Consider the following 23,504-nt stretch of genomic DNA (forward strand, 5'->3'; position numbering starts at 1 on the left):
TTTGACTTCCAAAAAACAAACAAGCGACAAACTCTCTGCCCTGCTGTCAGACTATTCACTGATAACGACATGAACACGACATGCCAGAGAACCCAGTTGTTGCATTTTCTAGAAGAAATCGATGTGCTGCATAAAATAACTGCATGAAATGGTGAACATCAATCACATTACAGGTTTCAGCACCGTCCATTAAATATTAAACATTGATTGAATTTCGTCCTCTCAGCTGAGTGGACTGAAAACACATCGACTTATTGTCCCTGTGTTGTTTCAGGCATGAACATGTTAGTGACACATCAGAGGATAAAGATATTCAAAGTTAACATTCGTCTCTTTTTCGTTAACTTTCCGAACAGATGACATCGTGGATCGGCAGATAACTGACGGTCTCATCGCCCCGGACCTGAAGGAGAAGATCAGCTTCGTGTTGCTCAGAAAGCATCGCCACCAGACCAAGAAACCGATCCACCGCTCGCTGGCAGACATAGGAAAGTCCTCAAACGCCGCCTCCAGTAAGTTCACATTATGACCTCCTTTCCAAAAAACTAACCCGAGTGATCAAACTCTGTGATTACACACTAATGCTTCTTTTGTTCTCTGATCACCTCTCCTCATACAATCACCTCTTCTGTTCTGTTTTCAACTCTTCTTCTGCTGCTGCTGCTGCTTCTGCCAGACCGTAGTTCTCATGTTAATCTGAATCGTAGCACTAGTTCGGCCTCTGGGATCCACCGCTCCACAGAAGACCTGCGCTCCAGACAGTCCGGCAGCCTCGGCCGCCTGCGTGAGTCCAAAACACACAACACATGCAGATCCTTCCTACCTTACACCTGACCCTTTGTAGTTTGGAAGCAGCTGACTTTATTAGCTAACTCAAGGTTATCCCCAAAGAGTGATTAGACGTACATCCAGCAGTAACTTCTGGAACGACTGGCAAGCTATAGACGGAATATGCAAATTCAACACAAAGACGGTCATGAAATCACTGTTTCCCAAAAGGCTGATCTCAACAGGGATCAATCACTTTTAAATCTATTGTTTCTTTGCCTTTGGAACCGTTTCTGTAGCCAGACAGAAGTTTTATATCACTCCTCCCTGTAATGTGTTTGTGCTCTCAGGGGTTAGCGCCAGATATCCACTGAAGACAGGAAAACAATAATATCGGATGGTTTGGAGACGTTGTTCTTACACTAGTGATGTTTGCATCATCGGTCCTGATCGTTCGGATATCAAAGCGTATTTCATTCACATGAGGAAGAAAAATTCAGCTTTGTTTTTCCAGAATTAAAGAGTTAATTATCTCGAAATTACCAGACTGTATTTTTGAAATTGAAAAAAATCGGCTTTGTTTTTCTGAAATAACAAGATAATTATCTTGGAATTAAAATAAAATATTTTCGGCATGTATGGAAAAAATCGGCTTTGTTTTTCTGAATCATAAAGTTAGTTATCTTGGAATTACCAGAAAGTATTATTGAAATTGAAGAAATCGGCTCCATTTTTCGAAATTAACGAGATAATCATCTTTGAATTATAAGTAAATATTTTCGGTATATATATATAAAAAAAAATCGGCTTTGTTTTTCTGAATTAACAAGATAATTATCTTGGAATTAAAATAAAATATTTTCGGTATGTATGTAAAAAATCGGCTTTGTTTTTCAGAATTAACGTGATAATTATCTCGGAATTACAAGAAAACATTTTCAGAATAAAAAAGAAATCGGCTGTTTTTCTGAATTATAAAGTTAGTTATCTTGGAATTACCAGAAAGTATTCTTGAAATTGAAAAAATCGGCTCCATTTTTTTCGAAATTAACGTGAAAATCATCTTTGAATTATAAGAAAATATTTTCGGTATGTATGTAAAAAAATCGGCTTTGTTTTTCTGAATTAAAAAGTTAATTATCTTGGAATTACCAGAAAGTATTCTTGAAATTGAAAAAATCGGCTCCATTTTTCTGAATTAACGAGATAACTAACTCGGAATTACATGAAAATATTTTCTTAATAAAAAAAATTGACTTTGTTTTTCTGAATTAACAAGATAATTATCTTGGAATTAAAATAAAATATTTTCGGTATGTATGTAAAAAATCGGCTTTGTTTTCCTGAATTAACGTGATAATTATTTCGGAATTACAAGAAAACATTTTCAGATTAAAAAAGAAATCGGCTGTTTTTCTGAATTATAAAGTTAGTTATCTTGGAATTACCAGAAACTATTCTTGAAATTGAAAAAATCGGCTCCATTTTTCTGAATTAACGAGATAACTAACTCGGAATTACATGAAAATATTTTCTTAATAAAAAAAATTGATTTTGATTTTCTGAATTAACGAGATAATTATCTTGGAATTAAATAAAATATTTTTGGTATGTATGTAAAAAATCGGCTTTGTTTTCCTGAATTAACGTGATAATTATCTCGGAATTACAAGAAAACATTTTCAGAATAAAAAAGAAATCGGCTGTTTTTCTGCATTATAAAGTTAGTTATCTTGGAATTACCAGAAAGTATTCTTGAAATTGAAAAAATCGGCTCCATTTTTCTGAATTAACATGATATTTATCTCTTAATAACAAGAAAATATTTTCGGAACATAAAAAACAAATCGGCTTTGTCTTTCTGAATTAACGTTATAATTATTTCGGAATTACAAGAAAACATTTTCGGAATAAAAAAGAAATCGGATTTGTTTTCGGAATTAAAAAGTGAATTAATTAACTCGGAATAACAAGAAAATATTTTTGAAATTGAAGTATGAAAGTTATCTGACTGAAATTTTAAGAAAACAGAAGGAGCTTAAAAACATTTGCAAACACTTCCTGTGTTTAGTGAGGAGCAATGTTACCTCTTAGGGAGAGAAAATGTTTGATTTCAGATTTCTAACTTCTAATAAAGTTTTTAGCATTACTATAATTATACTTTCACAAACGTAAAGACCTCTTTTAACATCTCCGTTTTATTCTATGTGTTGAATCAACCCTGATCCCTGTGTAATCCCTGCTAATAAATGATTTAACATTTGTTTTCGTATTTACATACCCTGACTATAAATACACTGTGTTTGACATAATGTGAGTTTGCATTAGAGATTTGGGTCCCATTGTACGCCACCCTGCTAAGACATTTTTGGGATCTATCTGGGTGAAGAGGATTAAAGGGGGGTTTGGGCTGTGTGGTATGTTTTTGTTCTCTCCTTGTTCATTCAATATTATTTGTTCCCAAATCTGGTTTAAGAAAGAGAAAAAAAGGAAATGAGTCATTAAATCATAATCCGCCTGAGAGGAGGAATAACTGGGGGAGTTCTAGCACACATTTTGGACATACCTGAATGCCCCCTCTGTTCCTCTTGAGTCAGCTACTGTATGTCTGAATATAATCAAGAGAAAAGTATCACTGGAGACTTTTTGTACCTGCTATGGCTAACTTTAAATGTTTGCTTCATTTACAGATCCTGCACAGAGCCGAAGCATGAATGATATTTCAGACACACCGAGCACAGACCAGGTAACTTCTACATTCAATATTTCTTACGGCCAGATCTGTCTCTGATCTGTCACAGCTCCGGTTCTGATAGGTTCCTATTCTAGTCAATGTGTTAACTTCCACTGGATCCGCTCCGTTGCGGACACACTGTGTTATCACCAGATCGTATTTCACTCAACTACAACAACAAACCAAAGTCATGATGAGCGGAGCCAGGCCTGGAGTCAACAGGTCAGAGGTTTTCAGAGGACCAGAAAGACAACATGGATGAGGAGAGGAGGAGGAGGAGGATCCTTGATTCAGGGATTACTGCAGGGAAACCTCGGTCACATGACTCCAGCTGTCTGGTGGAGTAAATCTCGGAATTACGAGAAACTATTTTCGGAATTAAAAAATCGGCTTTGTTTTTCTGAATTAACGTAATAATTATCTCGGAATTACGAGAAAATAATTTCAGTTAAAAAAAAAAAATTGGCTTTGTTTTTCTGAATGAGTATTATAATTATCTCAGAATTACGAGAAACTATTTTCGGGAGAAAAAAAAAATCGTTTTTCTTTTTCTGAATGAACGTGATATTTAGCTTGTAATTCCGATAAACTATTTTCGGTTTTAAAAAACTGGCTTTGTTTTTCTGAATGAACGTGATATTTATCTTGGAATTACAAGAAAGTATTTTGAAAATGAAAAAATAAAATCGGCTCTGTTTTTCGGAATTAATGTAATAATTATCTCGGAATTACGAGAAAATAATTTCAGTTAAAAAAAAAAAATTGGCTTTGTTTTTCTGAATGAACGTGATATTTAGCTTGTAATTCCGATTAACTATTTTCGGAATTTAAAAAAATCGTCTTTGTTTTTCTGAATGAACGTGATATTTAGCTTGTAATTCCGATTAACTATTTTCGGAATTTAAAAAAATCGTCTTTGTGTATCTGAATGAACGTGATATTTAGCTTGTAATTCCGATAAACTATTTTCGGTTTAAAAAAAATCGGCTTTGTTTTTCTGAATGAACGTGATATTTATCTTGGAATTACAAGAAAGTATTTTGAAAATGAAAAAATAAAATCGGCTCTGTTTTTCGGAATTAATGTAATAATTATCTCGGAATTACGAGAAAGTATTACCGGAAGGAAAAAAAATCGGAAGACGAGAGAGCACGGAGCAGGACCGTAGCGGGTCGGAGACAGACCGGACATGGATCTGGTGTAAGCTACTACTCAGTGGTAGTCTATCAATTGGAAGGTTCAAACCCAGGTCCTTCTGCCCATGTGCAGAAGAGACAGTTAACCCAAAACTGCCTCCAGCTGTCCAGCGGTCCTGCTCCATTCTACGTTCTGAAAACCAAACAGGTGGGTGGGGGTCACGGAGACGGACCGGACATGGATCTGGTGTAAGCTACGGCTCAGTGGTAGTCTATCAGTTGGAAGGTTCGATCCCAGGTCCTTCTGCCCGTGTGCAGAAGAGACAGTTAACTGAAAACTCTAATGTCAGTAAGACATGCTAACAATAAATGAGCCTCCCACCCTTAGTTCGACGTCCAAAGAAGATGTTTGCAACTAGAATCTCGCCTCAGGAGGAGTTGTGTGTCAGTGGGTGGATAAAAGCTAAATGTAAAGCTCCAACAAAAGCAGCAGTTATTGTTTTTGTCAGGGACTATTTTCAGCAGCGGATGCATACACGTTTAGTCTTGTGGTAGTATTTATGGCAGCAGGGTTGTTTCTTGTACACAAAACGTATTTTCATTCAAACTAAACATGATTTCCTGCTTGGTGCAGCATCCCTCTGATATCTGCAGCTCCTCCATGTTCCCATGTTCACTATCAGAGCTGTTATTGATTAGTAATGAGCTAATCTCCTGTTGCCTGTGGAAAAAAGTAACGACGTTTGTTTCAGTGGACGGTGGGATATAACGCAGCCATCTCTCTCCATATCTCCCAGCACTGGCTTTGTGTTTCTTCATCTGAACGCTGCTGTGTTTGTGTTTCATGGAAAGCTGAGCCTTACTTTATGAGAAGGTATACAGAGTCGTCAGAACTACTTAATCCCTCTAATCCACGCAGCCTGGTTGCTGTGGGGGGAATTTGTTGAATTGTGTTTGTGCCAGAATGTGTGTTTGTACTTATGATTGTGTTTGTGTGCAGATTTTTAAGCTCCTTCTGAGGTTTTTTTTGCCTAATTGTCTCCCTCCTCAGAAAGCATGACGGTAAAGTTTCAGTTTCTTTTGATTGGTGTCAGAGTGTTTGTCATTGGGGGAAAGTATCTTGAGCTTGTAGTCAGAGATGAAGTCCTACATGCGACCCCTGACTCTGATTTAATTATGTATTGACAGAAGTTGGCAGGGCACCTCCAGCTTTCTCTGATCTGACCACCAGGCTCTCTGATACAATTAAACACATGACGTAATAACATGCAACATCCATCGGAGGACATCGCTGAAGGCTGAATCTCAAACTGAGAACCTCCACATTATTCTTTAATTAGTTTGAAGTTCCTCAAAATGTGTTGTTTACAGTCGCTCAGGACCGAGAGGAAGGAGAGAGTAAACGAGGACCAGTTGGTGAATTGACTCTGAAAGCATTAACAGATTATGTGGAGATTTTAATTTAAGCACCCACCACTCCACTGCCACGTGCTTCCTTCGTTAAGAGGAGAAGGAAGGGTTTGCCAAAACAGCTGCGCAACTGTGCGGTGTGATTTAATGCCGAGTGTGATTCCAAGAAAACAAGCGCCCTGAAGGTTCTGAGAATATGTGATGCTCGTTTAAAGACAACCAAATTGTAAGATGATTAAAAGGTCAAAGGTCATGGAGTCTCGCTGGTCATGGTGGTATAAATCAGGGGTTCCCAAACTTCTCAGCCCACGACCCCCAAAATATAGGTGCCAAAGACTCGGGACCCCCCACTGTCCCTCAGAGTGATTTAATGTGGCTTCATTTAGCTGGTCTGCAGAAAAGGACCCTACCTATATGAGCATGTGTCTGTGTTTCCTGCTACTGATGCTTTAGATAATTAACCCTTCACTAACTCTAAACTCAGGAGTCATCAGGCAACAAAGAAAGGCAGAAAACTCATTACATTTTATATTTTCAAGGTTTTATTTCAAGGTTAGCTACTATTTTTAGTGTTGATATTTTTTACTATAATGGGTAAAATGTACTTTCTTGTGATAACTTAAAAAAAAACACCTTCTGGAAGACATCTCACGACCCCCCAGGTGGACCCCTGCTCTAACTGATGGGAGGAGGCTGGTCTTAGAGTAAAGGTGTTGGTAACCCATGGCTCACTGCTTTACCTGAAGCTGTGGTTCTAATATGAGCCAGAAAAATATCAAACAAGAGTGACCTTTAAATTAAAATTGATCTGAAGCCACATGGGTCAGACTTTGGGTCCTGTTTCCAGGTGGTTCCAGCTTCAAAAGATCCAGATCAAAAAGAGGATGCTGTCAGAATAAGATAAGAAGTCAAGGCTTGGGGTGTCGATTTTGCCTAATGGATAAATTGATCTGTACATGCGCCCCATGGACAGAGCCTTAGGTCCTCCACGCAGCCCCAGATCGATTTCTACTTATGGCGCCTTGCCATGTAATTCCCCATCCCAGTTTCGTGGTCTATCCCGGTAAGCGGTAACCTCTGGTCTCAAAATATGAAGTCCATGCAGAAGTGTTATAAACTGCAATTTATTGATTGGTCCACTAGAGGCTGGCTGCAGAAACACAGGGAACCTCTTTACCTCACACTAAGTTAGGTTGAGTTCAGCATTACCAATATGGCTCCCGCCGACGATTGGCTTCAAAACAGCGCTCAGGAACAGAAGGGTGACGTCACGGTTACTACGTCCAGTATTTATACAGTCTATGGTCTAACCAAGGCCTTATCTCTGAAGGCACCAGGGGCACGTTGACACCAATGCCCAGCAACTTTGCAAATTTGAGAGCTAACCAGATGCAAAAGTACTGATACCATCGCCTACAGTCTCAAAGACTATGCCAACCTTTGGGACTATGAATGATAGAAATTCCAATTCATACCAAAGTTGGGATGAAACGCCTGCACCAAGCTAACCGCCTAACTACCCGGTAGATGTTGAGATATTACTCTCTGAATCAGCAGCCTCACTGAAAGCCAGTAGGAAACATCCTCTGGGAACCATGATTGTTCAGAACTGTGTGCCAATTCATGAAGCAGATGCCGAGGGATATTTCTTGCTGACATAATTGGACAAACTAGTTCCAATTTTAGCTCCAATGAATTATGAAAATTAAGAAATTTCACTCCATCCAGATTCAAAATTGAGGAGATACCAAAGAGGACTTCAATCAATCAATCAATCTTTATTTGTATCGCGCCAAATCACAACAAACGTTATCTCAAGACGCTTTTACAAACAGAGCAGGTCTAGACCACACTATGTCAAATTATGAACAGAGACCCAACACCAAGACAGGGTAAGACTCAGTCTGACCCCACCTTAATCCATCATGAGCATTGCACATCGCAGTATTTAGCTAGTTACAGTGGTGAGGAAAAACTTCCTTTAACAGGCAGAAACCTCCAGCAGGACCAGACTCATGTTAGACAGCCATCAGGCCTCGACTGAATTGGGTCTGGAAAGACAGATAGAGGGGAGTAAGAGAGAGAGGTGATAGTGATGAGACGAGTCGTAGAAGCTGTTGCCCCTGGAGTCCAGCACGTCCGTATCAGCTGGAGTCCAGATCGTCCACAGCAGGAGGACGTCTACGGCAGCTCAGAGGAATCTACGAGACAATGGAGCTCAGGGACTCCAGAAAGGTCTATGGTTAGTAACTTTAATGGGACAGGCAGAGTTAAAGTAAGTGATGAAGGGGTTGGGGGGAAGAAGGTGAGCTAGGATCCCAGTGTGTCAGTGTGCCAGTTCCCCCGGCAGTCTAGGCCTATAGCAGCATGACAAAAGCTGGTCCAAGCCTGATCCAGCTTAACTTGAATATTTGAACCAGCTTTAACAGCAATGCATCCAATTCCCCTCGTAAAGAGGAGGTGGAATGGCCATTTCTTGTTCAGGCTATGATGTCAGCGTGATGAATGAAATAAACTCATGGAGAGACAAACGATCGTCTTTTGTCAAGTTTTATAATCAGCGCTCTTTGCAAAGAGAGAGAAAACAAGTGAACTTCACTCAGTGGAAGTCAGATGTCGTCTGCCCCCAGTAAATAGAAAAGAATCAAACAGGTGTGGCACATTGACAGGAAGCTTCTTCCAAAAAAGGTAACATCCTTTAGTCTAACAAAGATCATTGATGGGTAGAGTGCAGAATCTGTGAAAACAAAAGCCTTCTGTACATGACCTTGGACAAATGCACGTGCAACAGTTCCTATCAGTTCCTTACAGAAACACAGAGAAACAGAAAGCAACAGTTTATTCATTTACCACCAGAATACGTCATCAACGGAAGAGGGAGTTTACAAGAGATCTTACTTCTTATCAAGCAAAAAGCCTTCTGTGCAGACCTTGGAGATTTGCACCTGGAACTGTTTATGCAATCATTTTCCACCACAGAGGACCAAAAGACAAATCAATAAGACCTTTGTTAATAAGTCTGCCTGATGATACCAGGAGATAAATGTGACTGAAAGCACTGCTGTCAGGTTTAAGGCGGACCCCGCATTGATTGTGGTCTAAAATCCTATATGTCATTTTCTGTAACTTCCCACCCTGACGTCAACCCCTCACATGGTTTGATTATCCATCAACTCACAGTAAATGCAAATTGATCATGGCACACAGGAGCAGCCGGGAAAGGTCATCTGCAGTGCAGCAACATGCCTGGAACATGTGATTCCCGCTCATGCTCTCCTGACGGCTGCCGCTGTCTGTTCCTCTCTCTCCTTTCAGCTGAAGAACAAGTTCATGAAGAAGATTCCTCGTGATGCCGAAGCCTCCAACGTCCTGATCGGCGAGGTGGACTTTCTGGACAAACCCTTCGTGTCTTTTGTACGTTTGGCTCAGGCGACGACTCTGGGAGGCCTCACGGAGGTCCCTGTCCCGACAAGGTGGGTGTCTCCTCTGTCTCTCTTTTCACCGATCTCTGAAGTCTGCCTTTACATCAACACCCTTCTTCTGCACCGACAGGTTCCTCTTCATCCTACTGGGTCCTCATGGAAAAACCAAGTCCTACAATGAAATCGGCAGAGCTATCGCTACGCTCATGGTGGATGATGTAAGTGGCTGTGACTCCCTCTTCTTGAGATTACACTCATGCACTGAATCTGCATTAAACTGTTTTATTTCCTGTCAGCTCTTCAGTGACGTCGCCTACAAAGCAAGGGACAGAGACGACCTGATTGCAGGCGTCGATGAGTTTCTAGACGAGGTGATTGTCCTACCTCCAGGAGAATGGGACCCAAAGATACGCATCGAGCCCCCAAAGAAGGTTCCATCTGCAGAAATGAGGCATGAACATTTCACCCCTTGAAACATCCTATTCAAAACTGTTTTCCTGTTCCTCTGATGAACAGAAGTCCAATAACCCTTCCACTCACACACTCCTCTGTCTCCATGATTGCCTCAGGAAGTCAGTAATGAACCTGAACGAGCTGGGTCAAATGAACGGCTCGGCCAGCGGAGCAGCTGGAGGAGAGGACGAGGAACTTCCTGCTCCACATGAGCTCGGAGAGGAGCTGAAATTCACTGGGAGGTATGTGGCCGTCATAACAGGGGTTAGCTACATCCTGGTTCGGTTGATCTTGATGTGTCACTAATGCATGGGTTGTAGGTTTGCAGGTGGACTATGGCTGGACATCAAACGGAAGATCCCATGGTACTGTAGTGATATCTACGACGGCTTCCATATCCAGTCCATCTCCGCTGTCCTCTTCATCTACCTGGGCTGCATCACCAACGCCATTACCTTTGGCGGACTGCTAGGGGACGCCACCGACAACTACCAGGTCTTTGAAACGCTGCAGCAGCCAGTGAAACCTGATACCACCAAACGACAGGTTAATAAACTCTGTCCATCTCTTCTCTTTCCTCAGGGAGTGATGGAGAGCTTCCTCGGCACGGCTTTAGCAGGGACGGTCTTCTGCGTGTTTGGTGGGCAGCCTCTCATCATCCTCAGCTCGACTGGACCCATTCTTATCTTTGAGAAACTGCTGTATGACTTCAGCAAGTACGTAAGCACACAATCAAACTGCATGCACGTGTACGGTACGGGTTAACACATCCGAGGCAATGCCGGCACTCTGTTCCTCTTCACAGGAGCAGCGGCATCGACTACATGGAGCTGCGTCTGTGGATCGGCCTCCACTCCTGTCTGCAGTGTTTCCTGCTGGTGATCACTGACGCCAGCTACATTATCAAGTACATGACCCGCTTCACTGAGGAAGGTTTCTCCAGCCTCATCTCCTTCATATTCATCTCTGACGCCATTAAGAAAATGGTAGGTAGCTCTATGTCTTGTAAGTTGGATGAATTAAGAACTAGCTGGAGCGTAGTGTCTTTGTTACAAAAGTGGCGCCAACGTGGAAGAGCTTTAAACCTGAAGGGAACTCTACTAGCTGCAGGAAGACGACCCACGTATAGAAGTCTATGAGAAAACTAAACCCAACCCTCTGCCTACGTTGATTCAGCAGCCGTACATTCTTTCTCTTTTCATCTTTGCAATAACTGCGGTATGATCAAATACTGCTCAACGTCTATAAGCTCCAACAGAACACCTTTAGATTCAAAGTAGGCGATGTCAACAATTAATGGAGTATGGATTAATTGATTGTTAAGAACTTGACTGAAGGTGTTGCTCACAGCGGAGACGCTCATCTGAGTGACAGGTCTCCACGAGCGCGTGATCATATCACAAAACTTGTACAGTCGTGTTTTTGCCACCTCAGAAACATCTCTAAAATTCGGTCCGTTTTAACTTTTAAAGACACAGAGACAATTTTACATGCTTTTATCTCATCACGCCTCATGGACTATTGTAACAGTCTTTTTAGCAGCCTGCACAACAAATCCCTTCATCGTCTCCAGACTGTACAGAACTCAGCTGCCAGGGTTTTAACCAGAACCAGAAAATTCGACCACATCTCTCCGGTTTTAGCTTCCTTGCTCTGGCTCCCTGATTTTAAGATTTGACTGATTACTTTTAAAGCCCTGCATGGGCTTCCTCCGAGCTATATAGCAGACCTTTTAACACCCTATGAGCCGACACGTACATTGAGATCCTCGGGCAGAGGTTCACTGTTCATTCTAAACACTAAAATGAAACCAAAAGGGGACAGAGCGTTTGCAGTAAGGGGTCCGACACTCTGGAACCTTCTGCCCGAGGAGATCAGGTCTGCTGACTCAGTGAGCTCTTTTAAGTCCCTTCTTAAAACATACTTTTATCGCAGAGCCTTCCCCAATTTAATCTGAATTTTATTTGACTTTATTTTATTTTAACCGTCTTCAGAAATATATTTTGAAAGAATTTCGAGTTCTTTAAGGGGAATTTTATGTCTTTTAAAATATGTTTTATTTCTTGATCTTGACTTATGTGTTTTTATAATCTGCCTGTTTTAATTTGCTGCCCATGTAAAGCACTTTGTAACCTGGTTTTGAAAGGTGCTCTACAAATAAAATCATTATTATTTATTAGGGCCCGAGCACCGCTGGTGGCGAAGGCCCTATTGTAACCCTAAGGATTATTTTTCTCCTTTCTTCCGCCACTTAAAACACATTTTTGGCCCCCTGAATGTGAATGAAAGCGCGGATATTTTTGCACACTCATCGGGCCTGGTGAGAAATTTACTAATTTATGGGTCTCGATATTTTTTTTTTCAAAAATGTGCTCGCTAGCACCCCCTAAAGATTTCAAAATCGCCTTCGTATTGGGGTTATTTTGAGCTACATGCTTGAAATTTTTTACCCATATTCATGGCATCAGGACGCACAAAAAAGCCTCTCACACCCATATCCAAAACTCAACAGGAAGAGCGCCACCTATTTTTGAAAGTCAAAAATTGCTCCAAAAAGTGTCCAAAAACGTCCAAATAAGGGTGCATACTTTTGCTCATTTCTCCTAGAGCTTCTCTCCGATTCAGTCCAAACCATAGACTGTAAATAAAAATGGACAGTGTTGCTCCGCCTCTTCCCGTTGTACAGTTCTGAAGCCAAAAAATCCCTCTCCTGGGCGCCGCCATTGTGCAGCCAGAGCCTGTGAAGCCACGGTAATAAGCTCCGCCCTACAGCGTGACGTCATAAGACGCTGTGTGTCCTTTGAAGTTTCACTCTACGGCGCCTGTGAATCAAAGGAAACAGGAAGTAAAACCCCGTTTTTTAAACTCTAATAACCAACGAAGAAGAAACTTTTCAGAAAAAAGAGGACTTGAACACAAAACACTCAGATACTAACTACATATCACCACAGCATACGGATGTGAGAAACATTCGTACGGCGTGTATTTATTTTTTAAAGTTTGACTGCTCCCCCATTCAAATGAATGAGGGAGACGGATTTTTGACCTATACTGCAGCCAGCCACCAGGGGGCAGACACACTGCTGAAAGCCTCACCACCAGGGCCGTATCCGGCACGCTTGGTCCAAACTAGGCACATTCTATAGTAAACCCATTGACGATTAATACAAAGTAAAGGCATTCCGTTCAGACGAAAGTTGTGGGCGTGTCGGACTTTGGGGCGGGGCATAAAAAAAAAAACGTCAGAAAATTGATTTTTTGTGACTTTAAAATGCACGTAATCTCACCGCATCCAACACACTCATCAGTCCTGGGGGAAAATTGCGACATTTTATGGGTTTCGCAAAAAAAGTCGAAAAAATGTGCTCACTAGCGCCCCCTACAGTTTTCCCGGCTAACACCTGACCGTGTTCACATGCTTATTATTCTCAATAAGAACGAGTCGACAGAAAACTGGACTCTGAGAGTCTGAAATATGTTTCTGTTCAGGTCCCTTGTTGAAGTCTGAGCCTTCACTTTTATGACCGTGTGTCTGCAAGTTAGAACCTGTTAGTTTTTGTTTCGCAGGTCGGAGCCCTGAAGTATTACCCGATCAACCGCGGCTTCAAGCCGGACTTCATCACCGGATACAAGTGTGACTGTATCGCACCGGACCAGGGTGAGCACACGTTTGTTTACATGATCTGATTCTAATAGTTAATAGTTTGGGGAATTCTGTTCTCTCTTACATAAAGTGAGATGAGATGGAGTCAGTTCTGTGTCTGTGTGATAAGTATTTAGTTGGAGTCAGACGTTTGGCACAAAGATTGGAAGTGGAAACAGCCAGCCTCGCTTCATTTCAACAAACTACAAAGTGAAAGAATGACCTTGAAGAGATTTTATCTGTGAAACATGAAGTTTTCAAGTCATTGTTTTTCATTAGGATGAAAGTTTTTGGCATTAATCCTGTGTGATTTGTGTTTTCCGTTTGTGTCCGCTTCATTTTTGGATGCTTTCTGACTGAGTGAGTATGAACATGTGGAATCTGGTACAGCTCCTTCCTACATCTTTCTGTCTTTATCTAATGAAGATGAAATACAGGAGGTGGCTTGATCAGACTTTCTTTACAGTGTCTGGTCATCAGAGTTTAGTTTAGCTATGAGAGTGCAACCCTGCAGCTTTAAATTTAAGTTTTAAGCTAACAGCAAGTTAGCATGTTTGAACACCTGTAACGATACCCATCATTCATTTGGTTTCCTCCTCTTTCTCTCTGTTTTTCCTCTTTAGCATCTGGACTGGGTTATAACATTTCAGCTCCACTTGCAGATGATAATATGACTCTGTTGGTAAGTCACCAAACACGAGACAACATCATTCACATAGATCTTAACTTCCTAAGGTCCCTCTCCAGTTGTTTGTTTCCTAACGGTTGTAATCACGATAAATCGCCCAAACTTGCCGATCCTTTAAAGGAAGTAAATCATTCTCAGCTAGCGTTGTTTTTGTTCCTTCTTCAGTTTTCTTATCTTTGGAAATGACTCCTACCTGTGCTTTCATACTGAATATCTCTAGAGATGTCCTCACCTGTCAAAGGCTACCAAAGGCTGTGGGAGAATATTTTTAATGTACTGTTAAAGGAACCGGGAAATCAGTTGAACCACATGCTATGATGGCACTGTTCGGTGTGACTCCACCCACAGCACCACTCTATTCACTAGAAGCCACCTTCTTGGCCTTCGTCACTCTCTTAGCCAGACGCTTAATATTGCTTAAATGGAAATCCCCCCCACACCTCCTTCCCATATGTCCTGGATAAAGGACATTCTTCACTTTGTGAAGCTGGAGAGAATCAGATACTTAGTGAGAGGCTTTTTCACAGGATGTGGGACTTGTTCTTTAAAGCTGGGGTTGGCAGTCTCGGAAAACTAGCATGAATTTGAATGTAGCATTTCCTCAGGACTCCGTCTAACCCCTCCCCTCCTCCCTCAGAGCTCCTCCAAAATGACGCTCACATGCACGAGCGCGGCTGACTTGCGACCATATGATGGTGACTGATTCAAAACCGGTCCTCACCAAAACATTATCATAGTGAAAGTTAAAAACACAAACAAACATGGCTGCTGTTAGCACTCACAACTGTCATGCTAGCATTATCCAGTTGTCATGGTGACACGATATCAGGAGAAAAGTTATAACACATATATAACACTGTAACAGCTCTACTGTTTGTTAAACATGTTCAGTGGAGATGTTCTTAATTCCTACAGTGTTGACAGTCAGTGAAGGCATCAGGAGAGGTGTAGAGTGTGTGAGCGGGAGAGAGGAGAGACAAGAGGAGAAGTTCTTCATTCATTCAAACATTGATTGTTGCTTTGTTGGTTGTCGTGGTAACGGCCGACAGTGACCGGTTATTAAAGATCAACGTGTTCACCAATCGGCTCGTCATCCCTACAGCGTCCGGACGGACGCTACAGTACATCTACATTTCTGTAGGACTTACTAAATGTCATTAATTCTTCTGCTTGTCAGAGCCCCCGTGGTGAGAGCTTTTTAGACTCTGATCCGGACTACAGTCCTGAGCAAAGCCCCTCATGGGTTCAGAGGGGACAGGCCCAAGGTTGAGCGAGAGGAGCAGTCAATAGAGTCAGGGGAAGCAGAGGCAGGAGACGGGGACTCAGAGGAGTGCACACCGGGGAAATGTACGCTCTGCAGGAGGCGGGCAGAACGGCAGGACGGGATTTGAATGGTTTAAAATTTTGGCACCCAGAAAAGGCTGATTGGTTGGTGTTTTCCCAGGTTTACTCCGGCTGTAGATAGCAGCTTTTCTTTGCTCTTTTTTAAGAACACATTATGTATTGATGCCATCAGGACATAAAGATCATTTTAACCAGGAGAACAAAAAGTGGATCTAAATCTGAACACCAACCCCAGCTTTAAGTATCTGCAGGAGCTGGACCTCTCTGAGATCCCTGATTAGGTGATTACCTAGTCTAGCTATTTTCAAAAGTGATGTTGAGAGCGGCAGACTGACCAATAACTATTTATTTATTTATTTTTAATTATCTTATTTTTCAATTTAGTTGATTTAATCAGATTTTTTTTAATTTATGTACTAAATTATTTTTTTACTCCTTTATTTTGCTATTTTTTTATACATATATTAATTTGTATACACTTCTCTATATGTTGTTGTTGCTGTTGTTGTGTTTTTTATTCTATCTGAAGATGAAGATGAATCCATTATGGGAGATGAAAATGAGGGCAGGGACATCTTCTTCTTCTTCTTCTTCTTCTTCTTCTTCTGTTACACATTAAGAATGGACTGTTACAGAGCAAATGGCTTCTGTCTTTGAAGTCTGTATCATCTCTCTTTCATGCCTCTCCTCCCACATCCCTCCCCCGTCTCTGCAGTTCAACTTGACGGACATGGACTGGAGTCAGATGAGTAAGAAAGAGTGCGTCAAGTACGGCGGCATGCTGGTGGGGAAGGCCTGTAAGTACGTTCCCGACTTGGCCCTCATGTCCTTCATCCTCTTCTTCGGCACCTACTCCATGACGGTCTCTCTCAAGAAGTTCAAGTTCAGCCGCTACTTTCCAACAAAGGTAAGACTTCTGTGACGTTAGAGTTCTCTCTAACGTCTCTCTCAGAAACCTCGAGCAGGACCAGACTCTCGTAGACAGACGTGTGTTGTCATTTTTACCTCAGTGTCTCGGTTCAGTGAGTAGAAATTGTTCTTGCCTTTGAGGATGAGGACGATAAAAGGAGGTGAATCAGGAGCTTTGTTGGCAGCAGTTCTGCCTTGGTCCAATGTCTGGGTCATTATTCAAACTGCGAGATGCTCCGGCACAAGCAGCAAAAACCTGATTGCCATTTTCAACTTGCAGAGTCTGACATTTGAATTAAACAGCAAAGGAGATTACTCTGTGATTGGATAAACTCATGTCAGACCAGAACCCGTCCCTCTGACCCTGGATCTGCTGTGTTTATTAAGAAAACCTGATTCTGCACACAGACTGGAGGCCCTTCTGACGTGCACAGAGACGCTGTAACACAAGTCGTTTAAGGATAATTAGAGCTGCACCTGCCGAGCGGGAGGAACAGGAGCGCTGCAGGCGGCTCCGCGGGGCTTTACGGAGGCTCAGTGGTAATTTCAGCAGAGTGATATTTCTGCAGAGATGAAGTGATCGTGATTAGAAGAGATTATGTTTGTTTTAAGTTTAGAGGGAGATCATTTGCTGAGGAGTTTGGAGACAAAGTGTTTATTCCCACATTGTGAATTCATCCACAGCTGCAGACGAACTAAAGCAGAGTTCAGTTCTGGTAGTCGATGCATGCTGCAGGATTTAGAGGTTAAAGTTCAGAGAGATGAAGACGATGGCTAACCTTCAACATCGGACACCATGAATATCTGCATGATGATACAAAAATACACAAAACATCAGATCCTCTCCCCTTCTCTCCTCTTGCCTTGTCTCCTCTCCTATTTCTTTGTCTCCTCTCCTCTCCTCTTGCCTCCTTTTGCTTCTCTTATCTCCACTTGTTTCCTCTCCCCTCCTCTCCTCTCCCCTTGCTTCCTCTCCTCTCCTCTCCCCCACCCTTTCTCCTCTTGCTTCCTCTCCTCTCCTGTCCTATCCTCTTAAATTGTCTCGTCTCCTCTTGCTTCATCTCCTCTCCTCTTTCTTTGTTTCCTCTCCTCTCTTCTTGCTTCCTTTCCTTTCCTCTCCTCTCCTCTTTCCTTCTCTCCTCTCCCCTCCTCTCCTCTCCTTTTGCTACCTCCCCTCTTGCCTTCTCCCCTAACCCTCTCCTCTCCTCTCCTCTCCTCTTGCTTCCTCTCCTTCCACCTCTCCTCTTACTTTGCTTCCTCTCCTCTTCTCTCCTCTCCTCTCCTTCTCCTCTCCTTCTCCTCTTGCCTCCTCTCCTCTCCTCTCCTCTCCTCTCTTTATGTCTCCTCTCCTCTCCTCTTGCCTCCTTTTGCTTCTCTTATCTCCACTTGTTTCCTCTCCCCTCCTCTCCTCTCCCCTTGCTTCCTCTCCTCTTGCTTCCTCTCCTCTCCTCTTTCTTTATTTCCTCTCCTCTCTTCTTGCTTCCTTTCCTTTCCTCTCCTCTCCTCTTTCCTTCTCTCCTCTCCCCTCCTCTCCTCTCCCCTCCTCTCCTCTCCTCTTGCTACCTCCCCTCTTGCCTTCTCCCTTAACCCTCTCTTCTCCTCTCCTCTCCTCTTGCTTTGCTTCCTCTCCTCTTCTCTCCTCTTGCTACCTCAACTTTTGCCTTCTCCCCTCTCCTCTCCTCTCCTCTCCTCTCCTTCTCCTCTTGCCTTCTCTCCTCTCCTCTTTCTTTGTCTCCTCTGCTTTGCTCTGCTCTGCTCTCCTCTCCTCTTATGTCCTCTCCTCTTGCCTCCTCTCCTCTCCTCTCCTCTTATCTCGTGTCCTCTTGCCTCCTCTCCTCTCCTCTTATCTCGTGTCCTCTTGCCTCCTCTCCTCTCCTCTTGCTTCCTCTCCTCTCCTCTCCTCTCCTCTCCTCTTCTCCCTCCTCTCCTCTCCTCTCCTCTTGCCTCCTCTCCCCTCCTCTCCTCTCCTCATGCTCCAGGTCCGTTCCCTCATCAGTGATTTCTCCATCATCATATCTATCCTGGTGTTTTGTGGACTGGATTGTCTCCTCGGTCTCGAGACGCCCAAACTGAACGTTCCCACCGAGCTGAAGGTTTCAGAAACACCGGCTCCCTCTCTCCTTGTCTCCTTGTTTACTCGCTGATTTAATGTTTACACTTTTATAATCGATCACTGAGGTTTTAATGAAGATTAATCTGTGTGATGATTCATGTTCTGATTCTTTCTTCTTCATGTGTTTTGTTCCTGACGTTTTCACCTTTCTCTTGTACTTTAAAACGTTTGTCTCCTCTCCTTCCTGTGCTGCTACACACTTCTGTTTGTCCTGTGTGTGTGTGTGTGTGTGTGTGTGTGTGTGTCTGTGTGTGCGCTGCTGGCCGTGTAGCTGAGGAAGCTAATCAGTGATTTCTCCATCTTCATGTCAATCATGTGCTTTGTGGGTCTGGATATGTTGATGGGGTTAGACACACCCAAACTTATCGTTCCCACAGAGTTCAAGGTAACTGATCCCTCTCTTAAATATCTGTATTAATCATTTTCTTCTAACATGAGCATCAGTGTGTAAATGTAACACATCATCTTCTCAGTTTATAGTGAATAAATTTAACATTTTACCCTGTGTGTGTGTGATCAGCCTACCCGTCCTGACCGAGGCTGGCTGGTGATGCCGTTCGGTAAGAACCCCTGGTGGTGGTATCTGGCCAGCTCCATCCCCGCCCTCCTGGTCACCATCCTCATCTTCATGGACCAGCAGATCAGCGCCGTCATCGTCAACCGCAAGGAGAACAAACTGAAGGTCTGAAATACACAAAACACACCACACATTTATTAAACACATACGCAGACATGAAGGTGTGTGTGATTCTGTGTTCAAAACCTCCGTCACAGAGAACACTGACGCTCATGAGACGACCTCCAGTGACCTCTTATATGGACGCACATCCCACACAAACATCCGTTGGCATATCAATACTTGTTCACTCACCCGTTGGGTTGCATCAGCAGGCAGAGCATTATGCCTGACTGTGTCACTATTATTGTAACTTGATGGCCTCAGAGTCTGCGGCTCAGGAGGGAGAGCGGGTCGTCCACAAATCAGATGATCGGGGGTTCAATCCGTCTGTTTGTCAAAGTGTCCTTGAGGAAGGAAATTAAGACCAGATTGGTCCCCAGAGCTCGGCTGTCAGCGTGTGAGTGAGTGAGAGCCATCGTAAAGCCACCTGACGACGAGAAGCACCGTCACTACATCAATCAATCTTTATCTATACAGAACCAATCCCAGCAAACCTTCTCCTCAGACTCTTTCCAAACAGAGCCGGTCTAGACCGTCCTCTATGTTCTATTATTGTGTTGGAGAGAGGGATAGAGGGAGATGAAGAGAGAGAGAGATGATAGTGGTGAGACGGATAGTAGTAGTTGTAGCAGCTGGAGTCTGGCACGTCCACAGCAGCAGAGATCCAGAGGAACCTACGAGACAAGGGAGCTCAGGGACTCCAGAAAGGTCTAAGAAAAGAGAGAAGAGAGGGAGACCAGAAGAAAGAAAAAGAGGAGAATAAATGGTGAAGGAATGACAGAAGGCAAGGAGACATAAAGGATGAAGAAACATGGACAGAACAAAGAGAGAAAGAAAGAAAGAGAGACAGCAGGAAAGAAGAAATGATAGAGAGAAGACAGAAAGGAAGAAGAACAAAGAAAGAAGGGATGAAAGAAAGAAAGAAAGAAAGAAAGGATGAATAACAGACCCCAAAAAAGGAATCTACAGCAGAGATCCAGAGGAACCTACGAGACAAAGGAGCTCAGGGACTCCAGAAAGGTCTATGGTTAGTAACTTTAATGGGACAGGAAGAGTTAAAGTGAGAGACAGGCAGAGAGAGGAGAGAGAGGGAAAGACAGGATCCCAGTGTGTCAGTCTAAGTCTATAGAAGTATCACTAAGACCTGGTCCAAGCCTGATCCAGCTCTAACTATAAGCTTCATCAAAAAGGAAAGTTTGAAGCCTACTCTTAAAAGTAGAGAGGGTGTCTGCCTCCCGGAACCTGACTGGTAGATGATTCCAAAGGAGAGGGGCCTGATAACTGAAGGCTCTACCTCCCATACTACTTTTAGAGACTTTAGGTACTGATGGAGGAAGATACGTTCTTCTCTTTAGCAAGTTACAGCGGGGAGGACAAACTTCCTCAAACAGGCAGAAACCTCCAGCAGGACCAGACTCCTGTTTTTATACGGTCTACAGTCACAGGTCCCCTTCAGTGATCTGTGCCTCCCTTTCTTTGTGACTGCAGAAAGGTTGTGGTTACCACCTGGACCTGTTCTGGGTCGGGGTCCTGATGGCTCTGTGCTCCTTCATGGGTCTGCCTTGGTACGTCGCCGCCACCGTCATCTCCATCGCTCACATCGACTCTCTGAAGATGGAGAGTGAGTCGAGCGCTCCAGGAGAGCAGCCGCAGTTCCTTGGAGTGAGGTGAGAACAGCTTCCTGTCCTTCCACGTGTGAATCCGTTTCATCTTTGAGCTTTTAATACGACATGATTCTTTATTTCTAGGGAGCAAAGGTTGACGGGGATTTTAGTTTTCGTCCTGACGGGGCTCTCAGTGTTCCTCGCTCCTGTTCTCCAGGTAAGATGGCAGCATGAAGGTGTGATGTTTGTCTTTGCAGTCACTGAAAACATGCTGTGATGTTGTGTTCAAACTCCTGTTCTCTTGATACCAGTTCATCCCCATGCCGGTCCTGTATGGAGTCTTCCTTTACATGGGCGTGGCCTCACTGAGTGGCATCCAGGTAGGTCAAAGATGAAGACCAGATGCGTCTATATTTTTAATCTGTCGTATTTTGAGAGTCCAATCATTCGTACGTGTTTGTTTTTTAGTTCTGGGAGCGAATCAAGCTGTACCTGATGCCGCCCAAACACCAGCCGGACTTCTCCTTCCTGCGTCACGTTCCTCTGAGGCGAGTCCATCTCTTCACCCTGGTGCAGATCCTCTGTTTGGCTGTACTCTGGATCCTCAAGTCCACCTTCCTGGCTATCATCTTCCCAGTGATGGTGAGTGTACCGGAGTCATTACAGATGCAGAAAAAGAGATTCATAGTAGGGCTGATAATTAAACACGATAATTATCAGGATTTGATTTCTCTCCATATAAATATAACACGTGTGATAATAATGTGATATTTTAAACCTGTAATTACACCCCCCAGCCACTGGAAAGGGAGGGGGTGCTAATGAGCCTTAAACACTACTTTCCACCCAACATTAGACAGAAGAAGAAGAAGACTGAATCCAGAGACAAGCTAACAAACTTTCACTCAGGACCAAAAATCTGCCTTTAAACTTAAATGAAATATGATTTGATATTTATGGTGATGATTATCAATATCAACCGATATGAATCATTTTATCGTGATGACATCATTTTTAATATCGCCCAGCTCTATTTAATAGTCTCAGTTTGAGTAAATCAGACACACATGAGGTTGTTGTTCTATCTGTGTGCAGATTCTGGGTCTGATGGTCGTACGAAAGCTCCTGGATCTGATGTTCTCGCAACACGACCTGGCCTGGCTGGACGACATCCTGCCCGACAAAGACCAGAAGAAGAAGGAGGACGACAAGAAGAAGAAGAAGAAGGGGGCGGAGCCTGAGAGCGATGAGGAGGTGAGGAAACATGAAGCTCACCATGAGATAACTGAGTCTATCAGAAGACTGAGGATCTCCTTTCTTATATCACATCGTGTTTTTAAACGTGCGTCACTCCATCTGTTGTCATTCCTAGGTTTGTGTTCTCTGACTAATACTGTATGTTTCTCCTCTCTGTCCCACAGTGTTGCTGAAAAGGCACTGTATAACACTTACTACAGTCTTTCTGTGTGTCCATCCCCTCTAAGTCGATCTGTCCTGCTACGCACCAACACTTAGGAACTGTTGTTTACTCTGTTAGCATGTCGGACAGAGCTGCCGTCCACGCATGTTTCTGTTTGAAGGATAAGACTCAAGCTATTCCAGATTTTTGTCCCATCAAATGATGTGTTTTCAGGTCGGTTATCCAAGTTAGTTAGTTAGCTTAGTCTAAATGAAAAGCCACAAAGTGCATCAAAGTCTGATAATCAAATAAACGATGAGAAAAAATGTTCAAACAGCATAGTAGTTCGGCCAAAGTAGCTTTTTTTGAATGTTATTTAGACTAGCTAGTAAACGGCCTTAGCTAGCGAGCTAACTGCTAAAGGCCAACTAGCCATCGCTAAAGGCTGACTACCCAAATCATGCTAACAACTCGAATAGGAAACAAAAACTAGAACTTCCAGAAGCAAAGCAGACGAACATTTGCAACGGATATATTTACGACGATGGAAGGTGAACTTTTCGGAAGTAAGCTACGATGTGCAAAACAATTACGAAAAGTAACGAAAGTGAAGGAAAGCCATAACGAAAAAGCAACATTTAAAACACACTTTAAAGAGAGAGCAGTGTTGGTCAATGTGTAACATTTTGACTACTAAACTAGCAAGCTAACCCCTACAATGCTAGCTACCTTGCGCATGCTAGCAATAGAAAAAGGAGTCGTAACTTCCATGTGACAAAAACATGGAATACTTCTAGTCTTATCCATTAAAAGCCCCTGTTTGTTCTGCATGCCGACGACTTCCTGTTTGTTTGTTTGTTTGTTTGTCTCCCTCAGCCCATTAGCTCCATCCTCCCTCCAGTGGAGATCTGCATGGAGGCCATAGAGCCCCAAACAGAGCCAGATCCAGATCCAGACAATGTTAGCCTCCCCTCCCAAAACCAAACCCCTGAGTGTGAGTACGCCGGCCCGTCCTGCACGTCTCACTGTGTCCGTCTAATCTTTTTAATATTCAGTGTTGTTTAATAAATGTGACGGATGGAGTGCAAGTAGAGATTTTGGAAGAGGCTGCTCTTGAGCTCTTGACTGTTGATCTGCAAATTCATCCAGTGATAAATACGGCATCCTAAAAGTAGACTCTGAGGCTGAGCTGCTGTATTTGT

General features: G+C 42.9%; 2 protein-coding genes across 17 annotated transcripts in view; one reads left to right on the forward strand and one right to left on the reverse strand.

The window, feature by feature from the left end:
• LOC117831018 (substance-P receptor-like) overlaps nt 1-19,252 on the reverse strand; it is a 62,160-nt gene extending 42,908 nt beyond the window's left edge. The window contains exon 1 of the mRNA XM_034709457.1: nt 19,122-19,252. The gene's annotated coding sequence lies outside the window, so the exon portion shown is untranslated. The remainder of the gene's footprint in view (nt 1-19,121) is intronic.
• slc4a5b (solute carrier family 4 member 5b) overlaps nt 1-23,504 on the forward strand; it is a 39,646-nt gene that overhangs the window by 8,286 nt on the left and 7,856 nt on the right. For 2 of the 16 annotated variants that reach the window (XR_004634888.1, XM_034709451.1), the window contains exons 4-25: nt 357-512; nt 677-784; nt 3,459-3,514; nt 9,364-9,521; nt 9,601-9,688; nt 9,767-9,921; nt 10,040-10,165; nt 10,244-10,418; nt 10,506-10,639; nt 10,729-10,909; nt 13,491-13,581; nt 14,190-14,248; nt 16,314-16,505; nt 18,487-18,600; nt 18,892-19,005; nt 19,141-19,302; nt 20,788-20,966; nt 21,048-21,120; nt 21,215-21,283; nt 21,372-21,545; nt 21,999-22,157; nt 23,179-23,296. Coding sequence is in view for 10 of the 16 variants with exons in the window: in XM_034709451.1 (XP_034565342.1) it covers nt 357-512; nt 677-784; nt 3,459-3,514; nt 9,364-9,521; nt 9,601-9,688; nt 9,767-9,921; nt 10,040-10,165; nt 10,244-10,418; nt 10,506-10,639; nt 10,729-10,909; nt 13,491-13,581; nt 14,190-14,248; nt 16,314-16,505; nt 18,487-18,600; nt 18,892-19,005; nt 19,141-19,302; nt 20,788-20,966; nt 21,048-21,120; nt 21,215-21,283; nt 21,372-21,545; nt 21,999-22,157; nt 23,179-23,296 (2,841 nt within the window). In the remaining 6 variants the exon portion in view is untranslated. Of the gene's footprint in view, nt 1-356; nt 513-676; nt 785-3,458; nt 3,515-9,363; nt 9,522-9,600; nt 9,689-9,766; nt 9,922-10,039; nt 10,166-10,243; nt 10,419-10,505; nt 10,640-10,728; nt 10,910-13,490; nt 13,582-14,189; nt 14,249-16,313; nt 16,506-18,486; nt 18,601-18,891; nt 19,006-19,140; nt 19,303-20,787; nt 20,967-21,047; nt 21,121-21,214; nt 21,284-21,371; nt 21,546-21,998; nt 22,158-22,324; nt 23,297-23,504 lie in introns of those variants that run through there. The other 14 variants (XM_034709446.1, XM_034709450.1, XR_004634892.1 and 11 more) reach the window with 11 other exon arrangements.

This window comes from Notolabrus celidotus, chromosome 19 (assembly GCF_009762535.1).
Source record: "Notolabrus celidotus isolate fNotCel1 chromosome 19, fNotCel1.pri, whole genome shotgun sequence".
NCBI lineage: Eukaryota > Metazoa > Chordata > Actinopteri > Labriformes > Labridae > Notolabrus > Notolabrus celidotus.